At 50.0% G+C, this 18408-nt stretch overlaps 1 protein-coding gene across 1 annotated transcript in view; it reads left to right on the plus strand.

Annotated features, from left to right (window-relative positions):
- Positions 1–18408, plus strand: part of LOC6588054 (polypyrimidine tract-binding protein 1) — a 151161-nt gene that overhangs the window by 100201 nt on the left and 32552 nt on the right. Inside the window, exon 7 of the mRNA XM_026990999.1 lies at positions 17566–17689. Coding sequence (XP_026846800.1) covers positions 17566–17689 — 124 coding nt within the window. The remainder of the gene's footprint in view (positions 1–17565; positions 17690–18408) is intronic.

Below are 18408 nucleotides of genomic sequence, written 5' to 3' on the forward strand. Positions count from 1 at the left end.
GCAAAGCTTTGTTTAAAGTGTCAGACATGTGCATATACACACACATGGCTGGGTGTGTGTGTGTGTGTGTGTGTGTGTTGGCAATTTAATGGCCCGCGACCTGCTCTCGAGCTGGAGCTGAAGCTGGAGCTGTGAGACCCCCACCGTTTATGCATATTTAATAGTTGCTATTTTTGCTAAGTGCTTGAAATTATCATCGGGACAGGTGCTGCCAGGAGCTGCCAGGAGCTGCCAGGAGCAGCCAGCCGTCGTCAAATCTGTTGGCTAAGCCTTAAAAGAACACTGAAGATTCCTTTGCCTTGCCGGGGATTCCGAAACGAGAACCGAACTAATTAAATGTCTGCCTCGACCTTTTGCTAGGTGTCAAGGCACAGCCCCGCCCCCCTCCCCCCCCGCTGCCCTTTCTAGGCGTCAAAAGGATGTGGCGGCTGATGGCGCTGCTGACTCCTGCCTGACAAGTTACACAATTAGCAGAGGAAAACCAGAAAGTTGCTCTCAAACATTTCAATGGATGCTCCGCCAAAAATTGTGCCCACAAAAACTTTTGTTGGCCAACAAAATTCGGCTGCTGTTAATGCTGGATCCCGGCATCCTGGGAGGATCTCTGGGAGGATGCTAATGAATTGCTCGCCTAGATTTATGCCATGAAAATTCAAAGGTAAATAGCCAGCCGTCGCTCCACTCCGCAAAACCCTCTCTGACAGGCAGCATAATAGAAGTCCTGACAGACGACGGCGGCGGGGGGCGTGGAAACTTTAATCAAGCGATCCTTTTGTTTGCCAGGAGCCACCGGGAGAGTGGAGAGTGGAGAGCGGAGAGTGGAGAGTGGAGAGCAGAGAGCGGAGCCTCCTCCCGCCGCGAGTTTGAATCAAGTTTGCATCAATTTCAATATTCCCACTGTTTTCATTTAATTTCAGCAACTTAAAACTTAATTGTGTGCTTCCTGCCGGCTGGCAGTCCTCCTCCACTCTGCCTCGCTGCCCCTCCTCCACTCCGCCCCTCTGCCTTTTATCAAACAGCCACCTCTGACTCTCTAGGCGTCCCGGCCCCGCCTCTTGCTGCGTTTAAATTTGCAAAAATTAAAGCAAGCAGCGCGTGGCAGGACCCCTCTCTGGCTCGCAACAGGTTGCCACACAAACTCAGAGATTGGATGCCACGTCTGCCAGTGGGCTCCCGGGTCTTGTAATTTCCCGCACAGTGGAACGACAACGGCAATGATAGTTTCTCCAGGCCCCTCTTCCCCCTCTGCCCCCTCCTTGCCGCCCGCCAGAACTTCAGTTATGAATGGCCATCGGAGGAGGTGATGGTGCTGCCGCCGCTGCTGTTTGGAAAAACATGGCAGGCGACCCCCAGCTTCATCATTTAAAAGCGCATTAAAAACTTTTTAGATTAATTTCCACCGCAGCCTTTTTTTCGCCTTTTACTTACTGTTTCCTGCCACTAATAATCCTGCCTGCTGCTGGTTTTGTTCCCGCTTAATGTGGCAGATTTTAATCCGAAAATTGCTGCAATTTAAAACGAACCACATGAAAATCTAGGAAATATGCTTCACAATTGCTCCTCCGGTGGCTAATACGTTTTTCGTGTACCCATTGTTGCTCCTGGCAGCAGCAGGCAGGACTCTGGATGGGTTAGGATTCGCCTCCGGGGCCATCCAGGCACTGCTTCGTGTTCGGATTCCCCATATATTCGGTTTATTCATGAGCTGACATGCAAAGCATGGAGCAAGGAGTACCACCCACAGATCCATATCCAGCTCCAGCTCCATCTCCAGCTGCTGCACTGGCAATTCAATAGCTTTTACCTTTTCAATACACATTTTGCCAAATCATCAATACATTTTTTTCTTTTTTTCCATCGAAAATGCATGCAGCTCCCAGGAGCAAAAGCAGAGAGATGATATACAAACAGCCCTTACCCCTCCCCCTCCCCCTCCCCCTCCCCCCGAACTATGGATAGAATGGGGTTCGAGGCGGACAATGTTTGCTCTACTCTGCTCTGTCCTTCCCCTGCCTCCTCCTGACGCTTTCACAAATCATTTTCAATAAATTTATCCGCAATTTTCAGAGCCTTTGGCTCCACCTTGTTGTCGCTCAAATTCGATTCCCAGCAGAATTCTTTTTTCATAATTTTCCCTTCCAAAGAATGCAGAAGGAGGTGGCTGACTGGCCTGGCCTGGCCTCTCCTGGCCTCTCCTGGCCTGGCTCTAATCCCGTCCACTGACTGGCAAGCCGTGTGTGATTTTATTTAAGCTCCACCTCGATTGCTTTTCAACGATTTCCCCTCTAAGACGATCGCGGGGAAGGGTGGAGGGGTGGTTATTCATTTCCTTGGCCTTGGCTGAAGGGGTTCCTTCCTGTCCGACCTTTCTGGCCACAAATTATACGCAATTAAGCAAATTTGTCTAGCCCGAAAAAAAAAATCAAAGCTTCCTTTTTGGTCACTGATTAAGAACCCGTTGGCCAGGAATCCTATGAAAACAAATTGCAAAGCAAAAGGAAAAAAAAAACAACATAAATAAAAACGAAAATCAAGAACAATAACAATGCAAGGGGCACGTGGGGCGGGGCACGGGGGGGCGTGGGGGAGCGTCATGTAAATAAATGCAAAAGATACGGAAAGACGACTAGGAAATGGCGTTGGGGGAGGGGTAGGGGGAGGGCTGTGGGTTCATTTAACTTACGGCGCGTTTCCGATTTACCGCAAATTTGAAAACCAACAAACAGCCAAAAATTCGCCCCCAAGGCAAAAACCCAAACAAGTAAATACGAATGAAAGACCGAAAAGGTAGAAAAAACAACAACGAGGAAAAACTGCGACGAAAATGTGAAAATCCCAGTCACTGGATAAATTGTAAAATTCAATTTTCGACCCCTTTTTTCGCTCTCTCTCTCACACTCTCTCTCTCTCTCTGTGGCTCTCCTCTGGTTAACACTTTTAACTTTGATTTATGCATAAATTTCCACTTCACTTTGCACATGGCCCAAAGTCCTCCCCCTTCGTCGCGTTTCGCCCTTTTGGTGCCTTGATTTGTTGATTTCTAACAAATATTTGTAAGCTTTTCCGATAAAAGTGAAGTGAAAATATGAAAGAAAGGGCGCGCAAGGGCGCGGAAGGGGGGGGGACAAGCGATGACTGTCACTCGACTGTCCGTCCATCCATCAATGAATCATTTCGTTGTACCTTTTCCTACTCGGTGTTCAATATTTTTGGTTTTCCGCCACGCCAGATCCTCGGCTTGTGTCATCCGTCACATCCATTCACAGCGTCCGACAAAAGTTATTGTCGACTCGCATTCGTTAGTGTCCAGGGGGGGGGAGGGGGGGAGGCAGCACTTCCGGTTCACTCCCCAGACAGGCAGGGATGAAAGTTTCTCCACTCTCACCATTCAGGGGCCATCCAGCGGTCCATCCATGGCTCCATCCATGGCTCCATTCATCGCTCCATCCATCGCTCTAGTTAAGCGATTATCGTTCTCGATTTAATATCAATTTAAGTTTTTCATAAATTTCATCATCGAATGCCAGGCTCTGGGAATTATTCATGACCCGTCTGTCAGCCTTTCACAAGCCCCGTCAACAGCCATCAACCATCAATGGCAGGGCTGTTGCTCCCACATTACCTCGTATTTTTAATGGCCATTATAAATAATAAACAGTGCGAGAGAACGATGTGTTTTTCTAGCCAAATGATATGTGATATGTGACGCAAGAAGAAGCCTTCCACTGCCACTGCCACTGCCACCAAAAAAAAAAAGAAAAGCAGACCTTTTCTGGCTCTCTTTATTTTGGTTTGGTTTTTGCGGGGGCGCGGCTTAAAAACATTAATAAACCGGAAGAGCAGCACAGCACGAGCTCAAAAGCGGAAATGGGGCAGCAAAAAAAGGAGGAAAAAGCAGGAAAAAAGAAAAAAACACATCCATATATCGTCCACTGTCCTGCTGCTCCTGCTGCCAGGTTGTCGCGGGAGTCGCGGGGAGTCGAGGGGCGTCGCGGGAGTTTTCTGTGTGTTTATCTGTGCGCGAAAATGCATTTTTGCATACAACATAACCGCAACAGATGCGGTCGCTTCAATATAAATGCAGTTACAAATGGCACAGTTCGTACTCCCCCCCCCCTACCGACCCCTCTGTGCCCCCCGTGCCCCTCCTTTCTCTGCCTTTATATGTGTGCGTGTGCTGCGGTCATTACAACGAATTGCGTTCACAATTTCAGAGCTCTATGGCAAAACCCCCGCCCCGCCCCGCCCCGCCCCGCCCCGCCCCGCACCGCCCCGCCCCGCCCATTTTTATGGGCCCATGTCTGCTCCCACCGTCTGTCTGTCTGTCTGTCTCTCTCGTTTTTTCTTTCCGACTTTTTGGCCTGGTCATTTCCGGTTTTTGTTTCTGTCGACCATTATGCGCCCTGTTGTCGCTCATCGGAAGGACAGAGGGGCCTATGGCAGGGACTAGCTGCTGCATTTATAAATGCATATGACAGAAGCCACCGCAAAGGCAGCAGAGGGGCCGCGGAGGGGCCGCGGAGGGGCAGGGGGGAGGGCACAGGATGCACTGATGGGCACACACAAATAACGCTAATTATGGGACTTATGCTGGCGAGGCACCTTTAAAGCGGATTTCTTGTTAAATGCATTTTAACCCCCCGCACCACGCCCCCCCCGCGCCACGCCCCGCCCAAAATTGAAAGCAGCTTTCCATCGCTCACACGCAGAGAGGGAATCCTGCCGATGAGGAGCAGCAGGACAAACACAATCAAAGTGTTTCATCCAGGCTAATGAAGAGCAAATGCAAATGGGTCTCTCCTCTCCGGCAGCAGCTCTTTCTCTCTGTCTGTCTGTCTTTCTGTGGCTCATTAATGCGCATAATCAAAGCGGCAGTGCAGCAGCAGGATGCAGCACGGAGGACTTGCACAGAGGCTGGAGCATATTTGTCACATGATTACCGTATCAAATAACACACACACATACAGACAGAGACAGAGAGAGAGCCACATAGTGGTCGCTGGCAGGATTACACGACACCGAGACATTTCTGGTTAAGCAGGGAGCACCGTCTGTCATGACGGAAAATCCGCGTACCATAACGTGGGAAGGAGGGCCACCACCTCCTCTGGCCACCACAAGCACCATAATTTGGCACTATCCCCACAGTCGACTGGCAGTGGCACCAAAAAGAAGCGTCCAACCATTCCATTCACTCATCCTCATGCATCCTGCCACACAGACGGCAGGCCAGGCGGGCAGGCAGGCAGGCAGGCAGGCAGGCAGGCAGGCAGAGAGGCAGCCAGTCCGAACAGGGACAAAGGCTGCCCGCAAGCGTGTGGCAATAGACAATGTCTATGCATATTTGTCATATGTGCAGCACCGAGCTCGTTGTGGCTCCTGCCTCCTGCCTCATGCCTCCTGCCTCATGCTGAAATTGAAACTGTTTAGTGCTGGATGCTGTTGCTGTTTCTGGCCTGCTGTCTCTGGCAGATAATTTGCTAGAAAACCCATTTTCCGCTTGCTTTTCTGTGTGGCAACCTTTGGGGCGCCTCGAGAGTGTGTCAAAGCAGCACTTGCTCCCTTCGCCGAGTATTGATAGGTTCAAGGCGAATGGATGCGAGAATCTTTGCTGTTTTGCTCCCGGTTTTAAGCTGTGCCGCACATGGTCGCTCTTTCTCCGTGTTTTCTGGTGATTTCGCGCTTTCAAAAACCTCTTAGGCCGAGTGCCACATCGAGAACATCCCAACATCCCAAAACAAGGCCCAAATGTGGCCAGCAACCAGAAGCGGCATCAATGGGAATACAGCACTTAACGGCATCGTTTCGACGGCTTAAGTAGTCGTAGTCGTAGTCCTAGGACTAGTCGGAGGGAAACACAGAAGGAGAGAAGAGAGAGAGAGAGAGAGGGAGGAGGAGAGCGGCTTAGTGGAGAGGCACAGTCACGGTCTGCCTGTGGCTGTGCCTGTGCCGTTTGCCATATTCCATATTCATAATTGCTAATGGAATATGCTGCGACAACCACGAGAAGGAGCGGCAGAAGGAGCGTCACGAGGGGCAGCAGGAGGAAAAGATGATGACTCTGACGCTGACGAAGAGTAGCAGACAGACAGAGAGGGAGAGAGAAAGAGAGAGAGAGAGAGAGAGAGAGAGTCTTAGCAGCATCATCATCATGATGATGGCGATTACGGCCGCCCACTACAAAGTGTAGCCCCCCCCTCCCCCCTCCCACACCCATCTGCCCAGCAGGCGCTCTGCGGAGATATTCCTGTGAGAAATTAATTTGCAACTTGCGAGACATTCGGCTCTGGCGTCTATTTACGTTGTATATATTACGTATACGCCACCGCCGCTTGGAGGCACAGCTGGCACCGCCCCCTGCCCCCTTGCCCCCTCGCTGCTATTCCTCTCTAAAAAAGAAAAACTGGGCTAATTTCTAGTCACCCGTCACCTGCAGCAATTTTCACTTTAGTTTTTGTTTTTTTTTTCCCTGCTGTGTTTTTTATTTTTTTTTTTTTTTGGTGGAGCTGCAAAGTTTTTGGTGTTCTAGGAAGCTCGCGCTCTTTGTTAATTGGTTCAGTCACCTGTCTCTTGATCTGCCAGTCAAGCGTGCACGACCCAGAGAGTCACACCATCAGCACCGAACCGAAGGCAAACCACCATTCAGGCCGGACGGACGGTCGGGCGGGGCAGGAAGGAAGGAAGGAAGGAAGCCAAGCCAGGGCCGGGCCGGGCCGGGCCGTGTCACCTGGGCACTCCAACAAAAAATGCCGTAGCCGCTTGCTCAATGAACGTTTTAGATTACAATAGGCCAGGCCCCAGGCACCGAGCCCCCAGTCCCCAGCCCAGGGTGGATCGGGGACCTCACATTAGCTTGGGGAGGAGGTGGGTTCTCGACCGCAAAGTTAGCGCTTCGCTCCGCTCCGCTCCGCTCCACTCCGTCCGTCGTTAACTTAATTGGCCATCACCACCCACTTTGCGGGTTTTTATGACGATGGCGATGGCGATGGCGACGGTGACCCGAACCCGAACTCGAGACCGAAAGCACAAGAACAACTTTTGCCTGTTGGCCCGGTGGTCCTTGGTGGTCCTTGGTGGTCCGTCCTGTCGACGCGCGTTTGCCTGTCACATTTTTTGACATTTTTATTCTATACTTTTTTCGTTGTTGTTGGTTGTTGCTTCTATTTTCTATTACGGGTTTTTTTTTCTCTCTCTCACTCTCTCTCTCTGTTGTGTTGCGGTTGTCACCTGGCCGGCCGCCACCTGTCCCCCCCCCCCCCCCCCCCTTTCCAGTGGTGCCCCCCTTCTGTATAATATTTGTGGCATTGCCTACTTTTTAGCGCCGTCTCATCGTTTATGACCGCTCTGGGACACGGGGACACGGACTAGACTTTGGACTTGGCATTCCGTTTGCGGGGGGGGGGGGGGGGGGGATGTCCTGTCGTTTACGCTCGGTTTGGCTCGGCTTTCTCTATATATTTTTTGTGTGATTAATAGGTGTGTTAATGGATGTCATTTTGATGTTTCCGCCAGACGCATATCTATCTCTCTCTCTCTCTCTCTCTCTCTCTCTCTCTCTTTGGCTACTTTGTTGGGCGGCGGGGGGGGGAGGGATTTTGTGTTTAATTTGAGCATTTCTGGCTAATTTTTAAGGCTCGTCATTAAATGTAGATAATTTTTTATGCTTTTCCTCCATTTGGCCATTTTGGGTGGCGGCCCCCATTCCCATTCATTTACCAATTCTATGCCTAGGTTTATGGAGCAGCAGCGTCGTAAAAGCGAGAATGTAACGAGCCAGCGTCACGACTGTTGCAAGGGTCACGGGCCACGGGGCACGGGGCACACGGACGAACGACCAGCGGAACCGATGGCCACGATGGTCATCGTTTCTGAAGGAAGAGACAGACGCCACCGAAGCGGTTGTTAAAGCCTTTTATTTGCTGTCGTAGACAAATCGTTTGGGCATGGCCTTGCTCTCTCTCTCTCTCTCTCTCTCTCTCTCTGTCTCTGTCTCTGTCTCTCTTTTTTTAATTAGAATTTTGTAAAGTGCTTTCAAAGCCTTGGAAAAAGAGTAGAAAATATTAAAGATACCCGCAAAAAGGGGATACACGGCATACCCTTGAGCACCCTCTATGGGGGTGGGGAGGGGGTTGGATGGGCATTAAAAAAAAGAGTGCTCTCTCCTTAAACAAAAAATATGTTCGGCGTTTGCTGAACACGGCATAAAATGCAACATGTTTCGCCTCCCATCTGCAACGCCCCCGAATGCTGTTTTTATGGCCACAAAGAGCGCGAGAGAGAGGGAGGGGGGAGGGGTGGGGGTATGTTGCAGCAGGCGGCGCAGTAATCGATATGTAAACATGCGAGCTTGCGTTTCCCCCACTCGCTGCCACGCTGCCTCGCTGCCCCAATGAATGTTGAATGGAGAAAGAAGTGGCGGCACGAGCGGTGACAGCAGAGTGGCGGCAGGGGCGTCAGGGGCGGCGGGGGCGGGGCTGTGTGTATAAATTTAGAAGCAAACACGACAACAAACCGAAAAAAAAAACAGAGACAGAGAGAGAGGGCGAGGGCGAGGGCGAGAGCCAGCAACAAGCTGCAATCGCTGCGTTGTGGCATGCAACATGTTTTTATATATAAATCAATTACTTACCAAACATGAAGCGCGCACCACGATGAATGGAGGAGGCATGCCATGGATTTATGGCCCTGAAGGAGGCCACTCCGTCCGTCCATCCATCCATGTGTGTGTGTGTGTGTGTGTGCGTGTGTGTGTGTGTGCGGCAGGCAGGTCCATTAAAGTTATTCAAATTGTTTTGCAATTTGATTAAATCCGAGTGCCGAGATTCCAGATTCCACAACTAACTTCGTTATGGGATTGCGCCCTTTGTCCCACATCCATCCGCCGCCCTTCCGCCGCCCTTTCATTGCCCACAAAGCCACAGTCCTTCCCTTAAGCCCCGTGCCGCATATCCCATCGATATGGCTGCGGCACAAATTTAACAACCAAAATCGAATTATCCCCGACGCGAATATTAATTGAGATTTGCGCCAGAAATTAGAAACAACAAAAAACAAAACACCAAAAGCAAAAACAGCAAAAGCAAAAGCAAGAAAATTAAAATTGACGCGATTTTGGGAGAATCCCAGAGAAAATCCCCTGGAAAAACCCTCCGCCACCAACCCAGCTTTCACGGCAGCAAATTTGTCAACGGGAAAATATTTTGGGCCAGGAATTGATATAAATGCCTGGCCCGGGGGGAGGAGCAGGTCCTGCGCAAATAATGCGCTAAATAAATTGCGAAAAATTACATAAAATATTTAAGCGCATTCAAGTGTAGCGCTATAAAAAATGGCGGGGCATTAAGAGATTTTTTTGTTTTGTTTTTTTGCTGGCAAATGGCTAAAGGGGGGGTGGAGTGACTCCAAGGTGGAGTGACGGCGTGTCAGACACGGCAATAGACAGCCCCCAACCCCCCATCCGCCGAAGGCTCGAATAGAACAAGGAGCCACGTGGCCGTGTGGCAGGAGCAACAAATTATGTGTGTGTATAAGCAAATAGCTGCTGAATATTAGACATTTGAGAATTGGCATAGCAAATGCTGGTCCTTCATTGACTTGCAACCCCTCAAGCAGCAGCAACAATGCTGCCCCGCCCGCCCGCCCGCCCGCCTGCCTGCCACCTGCCATGCAAATGTGAGACGCGTGTCCTGGGGGCAAGTCAAAACGAAATGGAACTTCCATTCTCCCCTTTTTTAAAGTCCAATGGCGGCAGACAAAACCGAAAATACTTGCTTCCGCCGCCTCTCAGACGCTTTTAATGCATTTTTTATTGGACTGCCGCGCACAAAACGACAAGCAAATAGAGAAGGCCATAAAAATAAATAAGGCACACAACATGTAGCCAGCCAGTGGGCGGGGACGGGGGGCAGGGGCTGGGGCTGGTCATATTAACAGCAGCAAAACGTATCCTCCGGCAGCAGGGACCCGGGGAAAGCGCGAGCGCAGCATATTTTTGCTATTGCCCAAGTGTCCAGCCGCCATAAATTTCAATGCTATTGAATTTTGTATGAACCCTCTCGGAGCCCAGGTCAAGCTGGCAGAAGGATCTATATGGTCCTCCCACTACGTGCTGTGTTGCTGGTGCTTTAAAAAGGTATAATTTATTTTAAAAGAACCCCTCAACACCCTCCAATCCAGTCCCAGTCCCAGTCCCAGTCCCAGGCCCAGTCCCTGTGCGCTCTCAGAATCAATATACCGGCAAGATTTATGCCGCCCGGTAATCGTTGCTAAGGTCAGGACCAGAATCTGACTTGGCTCATTAGAAATGCCAAACGGCAAATGCCTGTCATTTGCATATACAGACTCCTCCACTCTCAGCCAGCCAGGGTTGCCAGCCCCAACTCTTTAAGCGAGTATGTATTACAGGCGAGTGAATATCTTAATAGAGAGACTCTGGCTACGACTCCAGAGGTACGCCGCAGAGTCGCGTGGCACACAGGCAGCAAATAAAAAATTGCCAAAACTTTCGGCCGTGCGGAAAGTGAGACACATGAATGGGGGGTGGGGGGGGGAATCGGGGAAGGTGCTCCAAGGGCGGGGGGAAGGGGGGTAAAAAGAATATCAATGAAATTGTCATACACAAGTAAATGCCTCGAGATAAAAAACGTAGACAGACACTCCACGAAAGGGAAGGCCGGGCAGGACGATAATGGTTTGCGTATACTCTTGGATACCCTTGTCCTTGGACAGGCCCTTCCCCGGGCATAAATTGGATGAAAGGACTTTACAAAGGCCCTGCTTCAAACTGCTCCAATTGATCCAAGACTTATGCTTCGACCATTGCCAGCCAGAAAAAGTGGCAAAGAGAATCCCCGAGAATCCCAAAACAACATGCATGTCGTGTGCACTAATGTGGGTTTATTTTCCCGCTTTTGGATCCTTCCCGCTGTGGCTGCTTCTCCGAGACCTTCCCCGTTTTATGGCCCTGAAAGTTCCCTCTACATCTCGTTGTCAAATCCCTGTTCAATGCCTGCCATACCCACTTGCAGGGTGAAAACGTTTGCCTACCTTTTGAGCTTGTGGCACTTTTTCTACTGCATTTGCTGCTCAAGAACGTGGCAGGAGGGGGGGGGCAGTCGTAGTCAGAGACAGACACACAGATACAGATACGGATACTCGGGTGAACACATGTTTTGAATAATTTATGCGGGCGGAAGGGCGGTTGGTCGGTGGGGCGAGTGAAATGTGCCCGCCAGGAGTTCTACTGCTGCTCCATGGCTCTCTGCCACCCCGCCCCCCACTCGTGCCACTAGGCCAGGCAAAGTTTTTTGCACTCACACAGGCGGGAGTGTGTGTGTGTGTGTGTGTGTGTGTGTGTGTGGGAAAGAAAGAAGGCAGCAAAAAAAAAAAGGTGATAAATGCATAAGCAGGAAAAGTTTTGCGCCTCTTTTCGTCTTTGCCTTTCGATTTCGCTTTTGCACTGAGTGCCGTTTGCCGTTTGAGCAGACAAGGGGAGGAGAGAGGGGGGAGTGGGGGAGAGGGGTGGTGGGGGGGAGAGACAGAGAGAGTAGTACTAATAGCGAAATTGCTACAAATCGTTTTGGCCAAACTTGCGCAAGTTTGTCTTCCCCTTCCTCACACACACACACACACACACAGACTGGCACACACACACACGTGCCGCAAAGAGGAAGCAATTTTTTCTCGCCTTTCGACATTCTAATTTAGACTCGCTTCAAATATTTATGCAAACAAATTGAAATAAAAAGAGTTCCTCTCCGCCCCACTCCCCCCACACTACTCTCCCCCTCTCTTTGTCTCTTCGTGGAAGCAATAAAAGCCAGAGCCAGAGCCAGAGCCAGAGCCAGAGCGTAAATATTTAGTGGTATATGAAATAACCTCTGCTCCCCCGCCCACTCGAGATACTTAGAGAGTATCTCTATGTGTGTACCTCTAGATACATTTCATATTAAACTTGAGCTTCTCTCCGCTGCTGGTTGACTCTTTCTTGTTGCTGTGGTTTCTCTGGGGCTCCTTGATTGTGGCAGGAACCGCAGCTGTTACACTTTGGCGGCATTTTCATATAATTTATTGCCTTCAGCCTTCAGCCAGCAGCCAGCAGGTGGGTTGCCCGCCGCTTGAGTAGGGTTCGAGTGGGTGGGGGCCCATGTCTATGGCTGGTAGCGCGGCCGCAGCTACAAGTTGCGTTTATCAACTGACAACTAGCTAACAAATAGGGCGACTGGAGTGGAGTGGGGCGGGGCCCCTCTAATTTGAGCCTTCTAATTAGAATTTATTGGATTTTCTAGGACTCGAAATGCTTTAAAGACCCCCCCACCGGGGCGGACTTAAAGCCTTACTTCATCGGTGGAAATATCCAGCAGCAGCTGCTGAAATAATTGTTATTTCAAAAGGGGTGGTTGGGGGTGGGTGAGGCTGTTGTGGGGGGGAGCAACCGGAGATTGCCGCTTTGTTATGGCTGCAGTTTTCCGCTGTTGTTATTTTTACCTACATGTGCAATTTTTTGCACCAAGGATGATGCCATCATGCCACACAGAAGGCCCCCATCGTCAGCAGCAGGCAGGCAGGCAGGCAGGCAGGCAGGCAGGCAGGAGCATCGCATCATCATCAATGCTGGCAAGCGGCGGTGGAGGAGTGACGGAGGAGTGGTGCAGTGCAAGTGGAACGAGAGAGGACTCATCGACAGTCGATAGTCGTCGTCGACATCAATGAACCGATCCGATCCGGTGAACCAGCGGAAATATTGAGTCGTATCTGTGTCGCGAGCTGTACACACACACACACGTCACACACACACAGAGAGACAAAACGAAAAGCCTTTAATCGACAGCAACATATTCGATTTTAATATTCATATGCCGTCGTCATAAATTTCATGACAACGGCAAAGGCAAAGCGAGCAGAACAGAACAGAACAGAACAGAGAGCCGTGCAATATATGAGGGCATTGATAGGACTATCCACCGCCTGGTCTCCTCCCCCCCGCCTCCACCATCGACAGAGAGAGAGAGAGAGAGAGAGAGAGAGCCCCGTTCGTGGGTGAATTAAAGCTGGAGGATGACTCACACGCACAAATCACGAGCAACTCGTTACTTGAGCGACATATAATTTGGGTTTTGTTGTCCTTTTTTCCCCTAAGAAGGGAACGTGCTGTGGCCTTGTGTCCAGGCAACTCTCTGAGCTCTCGCTCTGTCTCGACTAAGCCTCTTTTTTTTGTAATAATACCCAAAGCCCTTTTTGACTTGATAATCACATGGGTTTGCATATCATTTGCCCTGGCTCTGTCCTCTGTCCCCTCTCAATTACGCACATATCTCGGTCTGTGGGTCTCTCGGTCTGTGGGTCTCTGGGATGCCTTTTAAAGCGTCTTCGAGGAGATGCCACATGCGGGGGAATTAAACAACAAACCACCCCAAAGAGAAGGCCAGAAGCAGCCGCAAGAGTGGGACATTTGCCCAGGGATGGATGGATGGACGGACGGGCGGGCGGGCGGCAGACTACGCATTGCTCATTACAACAGCAACAACAATCAAGGAGAAGTAGAAGTAGATGAAGGGCCAGAACCAGTACCGAACAGAGGTTCTCTTCTGGTTCTCTTCTGATGACGCCTGACACCCTTTGCTTCCGTCTCCGTCGCCGGGGCTCCGGGGCTCCGGGTCTCTCTGTGTCCGTGGCGCACTTCAAAAACTTAACCGTTAGGCATATGCGTGATTATCTTTCCACTGGCAGCAACAACAACAACAGCCAGTGGGAGAGTGAGAGGCAGCAGCAACCCTTAGTGTGGCAGAGGCACTGGCAGTGGGGGCATGGGGGTACCGGGGCCCTTCAACAATTGCGCGCTGACCCAGTTACCCGGCAACAAAGGCGGAAGCAAAAGGAAACGTGCTGAAAGCGAGAGACGAGAGGAGACAAGGCGCGGAGAGCAGGGTATGAAAAGGCACATGTCATCATAGAAATCAGTGAGTGCCGGCCAGCAGCTCTCCTCCTCTGTGGCACTGGCCAGGCCCTCGGCTATGGAACGTTGCTTATGAAAAAAAAAAAACAACGGAAAGGAAAGAAAGGGGGGGAAGGGGGCATACAGAGAAGTCAGAGACAGAGAAGGTGGGTGGTGGGTGGTGGGAAAATTCATTAAAATGGCACAGAGGCGAGACAACAATGAAACGGTCCACTTGGGTCCGCACCGGGCGGACAGTAGCCAGTGGCCCAGTGGCTTATCGGCCAGGCCAGACCAGGCCATATGTGCCACACACACACACCCACCCACCAAGAGAGAGGGAGAGAGAGAGAGAGAGGGATGGAGATGGGTGCGGATGGACATCCAGTTAGTAATCAAATATTTAGCATACTTTTTAGAAAGCATATTAAAATAACATTTCCGGCCAGCTTGGCAAAAAGGAAGGCAAATCGTCGCAAAGTCCCATCCGGCGAGGCAGCAGGAGAGGGCATTAGCCGGAGTCCATGAACCGTGTAATGCACACTCTCACACCCACACACACACCTACACAAGAGAGAGAGAGAGGCGAAATCCCAGTGGCATGTGGAACAGCCGGCACTTGGGGAGCGTTAATGTGCCATAACGAATGCATTAGAGACTTGTACTAAGTAAGCGCCGTTAGTTAGTTAGTTCCACTGAAAGGGTTGCCCCAGCGAGCCACGTGGCGGTGGGGCTGGGGAAGCAGGGTATTTAAAATTTAATTACCCACCACAGTAATCCAGCCAACCAGCCCACTGCTCCTCCTCCTCCTCGTCCTCCTCCTCCTCCTCCTCCTCCTCCTCTGGCCTCAAATGAAATCCAATATGCTGTCCAGAAGAAGGCACAGAAAAAATGTGCTCTGCTCTGAAGGGGAAAACATATGTTGCTGCCGCTGCCGCTTCTGCTACTGTTGTACAATGCCACACGGAACAACAATGAACAGCAGCTTCCCCACTGATATCATTACTCAGCCGCCCCCAAAACACACGCACACACACACACACACGCACACACACACACACTCGGAACACGGAGAGCTTCCTTTCTTCTTTTGGGCTATCGAGGTCTTTTTCCGTTGTTGTTGTGATATTATCAAGTGAAGTGCTCCTGCGGTTAACATATTTACTCTCCCTGTCTGGTTCTCCCTCTTTCTGAGGGATGGAGGGACCCTTGGCCCTCAGTTTTAAAGGTATTTTGGGGATGGAGTATCGAGTATCATATCCTTCTACCCATACCTGTCACTTTGGGTGATAATAAGAGCCTCGCAAGTAGCCCTCAACACGAATATATACCATGATCACTGATCAGCTGAAAACAGAATAAAAAGCCAAGCCCTACTGATCTCCCGATATGCCTCGCAGCTGATAGGCTCTACTGAACCCAAAGGATTCGTAATTATGATGATCAGAAGAAGAGTGAGAGTGAATTATTTAGGTTAGATGGTTGGTTTACTGTTCCGAACACGTCTTTAATCAACTGATGCGCCATTTAGAATGATCCATCCATGATCCATGATCCATCCATCCATGATCGATCTACATACTTTTTCATCTGGCCGTATCTTTGATATTTTCCTGGAGTGGCCGTACATTTATGCGTTCTTAATCTAAGCTATTGGCTGATATAGGTTGTAATGGGTGATGGGGGTTATCCTACCACATGATCCATTGACAGATCGATGAGAATAAGCAGAGTAAATCGAGTAATTACGACAATCACAGGAACATGATCTATGCTCTGCTGATCTGCTGATCTGCTGATCATGATGCCTGATAGAGGCATTCCATTCCATTCATAGAGGGGCAGAGCGTCTTTGGAGCAGAAAAGCACAATCGAATGCTTCCTCTTGTGTCAGCAATAATCTGTATTATTATTTAACGGCATTTGCTAGCTCTGGAAACCGCACGATAGCTGCCTCTGCCACAGGCAGGGTATCTGCCACATCTAGTATAATGCCTCGTGGCTCTCATATCTGTTGCTGTTGCTGCCTTTGTCTATTGCACACCCTCTCTTTCTATGCTTATTTCTGTGTGTGTGTGTGCCTTTTGGCTTTTCTTATTATTCCTATTACCACATTCTGTTGCTGTTGTTTTTGTATCTAAGCTAATTCCTTTATGTGCCGTGTGGCGTGTGGTTGTGTGGCGTGTGGCTGTGTATTTGCACAGGGGAGCATATAAAACGTGCAGCCACATAAAAATAAAACCCAAACAACAAACAACAAAACAACAAAAGCAAAAAGCAGCAGCAGCGTAAAGCAGAAAAAGCCAAAAGCGCGCAACGGATGATAAGCCAAGTGGCAAGAATTCAAGCGTAGTCAGCATTGATAGCTGATGGAGTGGAGCTGCCTCTAACTGGGGCGCGGGGCGCGGGGCGCGGGGGGGTGCGGCATAAAGGTGCCTACTTCACACAAAATTACCCTTTTCAATTTGTGTGTGCAGAAAGGGGGGGGAAAGTGGGGGAGAGAGCCAGAACTCGTTTATTGACTTTTTGTCATTGCCGCTAATGCATAGCAGGAGGAGGAGGAGGAGGGGGAGGAGGAACAGTACCAGGAACTGAACAAACAGACATATGTAGAGTCTCCTCCCTCTCAGCCAGACACATCCTGTGCTCAGTCCTGCCAGAGGATAATACAGTCAGAAGTAGCTGTGAGGGAGGGGGGAGCAGCTTTATTTTTATGGGACGCATTACGTTTAATGTTTGGCTTACTCTCTCTCTCTCTCTATCTCTATCTCTCTCTCTCGAAGCCACAGCCTCTGATTCCCAGACATTTCTATAGCTCCTGGCTGCCGGCTGCTCTTTCGGTGAGTGCCGTAATTAAGTGTCACATGTAATTACAATACACTCATGTGCTTTGTAATTAGAGTTTAGCGCAGCCAAAAAAGGACACCCCCCATGCGGAACTTTTTCGCAAAAAGCTAATTCCAATGAAAATGAATACATAGCCCTCCACATGCCGGTGCAGAATTTCGAATCGGGGACAAGGAGATTTAAGTTCGAGCGCAGCCTGGAACGGACGGATTCAGTGGACACTGAATGGCTAAGCAAACCGGAAACCGCGAAGCGGAATGATTCGGACCGACGATGATGGGGGGGATTATTATAACTATAATTTACTGCCACTGTCTGTTGACTCTCGACTGTTGACTCTCGACTGAAGCCCCAAGAACCGCAAGCCCCTAAAAAGCAAAGGCAATGCAAATGTCGCCCCCACTTGAGGGCGGTGGGGTTTGCGCTCTGTAATTTATTTAATCTGCGTAAATAGCCCTAATACAAATATTTATATTGTTCTCTCTCTCTTATTTTTCTCTTTTTATGTACGTATATAATGTATACCTTCATCTACTACAAAACTACAAAACTACAAAACTACAAAACTACACAACCACTACCAATAAAAAATAAAACCAACTGCCTACTGAACTGCTGTATAAAACCATCTGTAATCAATCTTGAAATCTGTGCCTCTGCCTGTGCCTCTGCCACCTGCCAACTGCCACCTGCCACCTGCCACCTTGCTCTTGCCACATCTGCCACATCTGCATCTGTATCCTCTACTCTACTGTTAACTGTCTCCACCGAAACGCAACGCGCAGCGCGGAAGCGACGAACTTTTGAGTCAAGCAGCAGTCATGGCGCCCGCTTCCGACAATAACAATCAGGACCTGGCCACAAAGAAGGCCAAGCTGGAACCGAGCACCGTGCTGGCCGGCGGAATTGGTAAGTCTTCGCTCTCTCTCTCTCTCTCTCTCTCTCTATCTTTCTTTTCCATAACTATCATACTTTGTATCTGTGTGCGCTCTCTCTCTCTCTCTATCTCCATCTCTGTCTTTGCTTAAGTGCGGCTATAGTTTTGTTGGCCTTAAACTTGGCCACAAAGTCGCCTGCTATTCGCCTGAAGGCACTTTGTGGCCTATGGCCAATTAACCTACTAATTAGCATGGAAAACAAGCCAACGTATGCTGTTGCCCAGCAAATTATTAAGGAGGGTGCGACGGTAAAAACAGAAAAAATAAAACGTGGAAGTGTACAGGACACCGATGACTGACCACGCCACGCACTGTGTTGTGTGTCGGCACATTAATTAGCCGCACACACACACACACACACACACACACACGAGTGCTAGGGGGTGTTACAACCCCTGGAAGCACTCTCTGCATATTGCCATACCGCAAAGTAATAAAGCTAATCAAAAACCGCACACCAAAACCCGGCCAAAACCGTAACCCAACGCGGGCCAAAGCGAAAGCAAAACCAGTAGAATGAACCACACATTAGGCAAATATTTGACAGGTTCCCACTCGCTCGCCCGCTCGCCCGCTCGCTCGCTCACTCGCTGGCTCACTCGCTCACCCGCTGAATGTCTCTCGCTGGTTCACTGGCTGAATGGTTTGTCGGTTCGTTGGCTGGGATGTTGCAAGGAAAAATCCGCTGAA

The sequence above is a fragment of the Drosophila persimilis genome, unplaced genomic scaffold (assembly GCF_003286085.1).
Source record: "Drosophila persimilis strain 14011-0111.01,24,50 unplaced genomic scaffold, DperRS2 tig00000000-arrow-pilon, whole genome shotgun sequence".
NCBI classification, from domain to species: domain Eukaryota; kingdom Metazoa; phylum Arthropoda; class Insecta; order Diptera; family Drosophilidae; genus Drosophila; species Drosophila persimilis.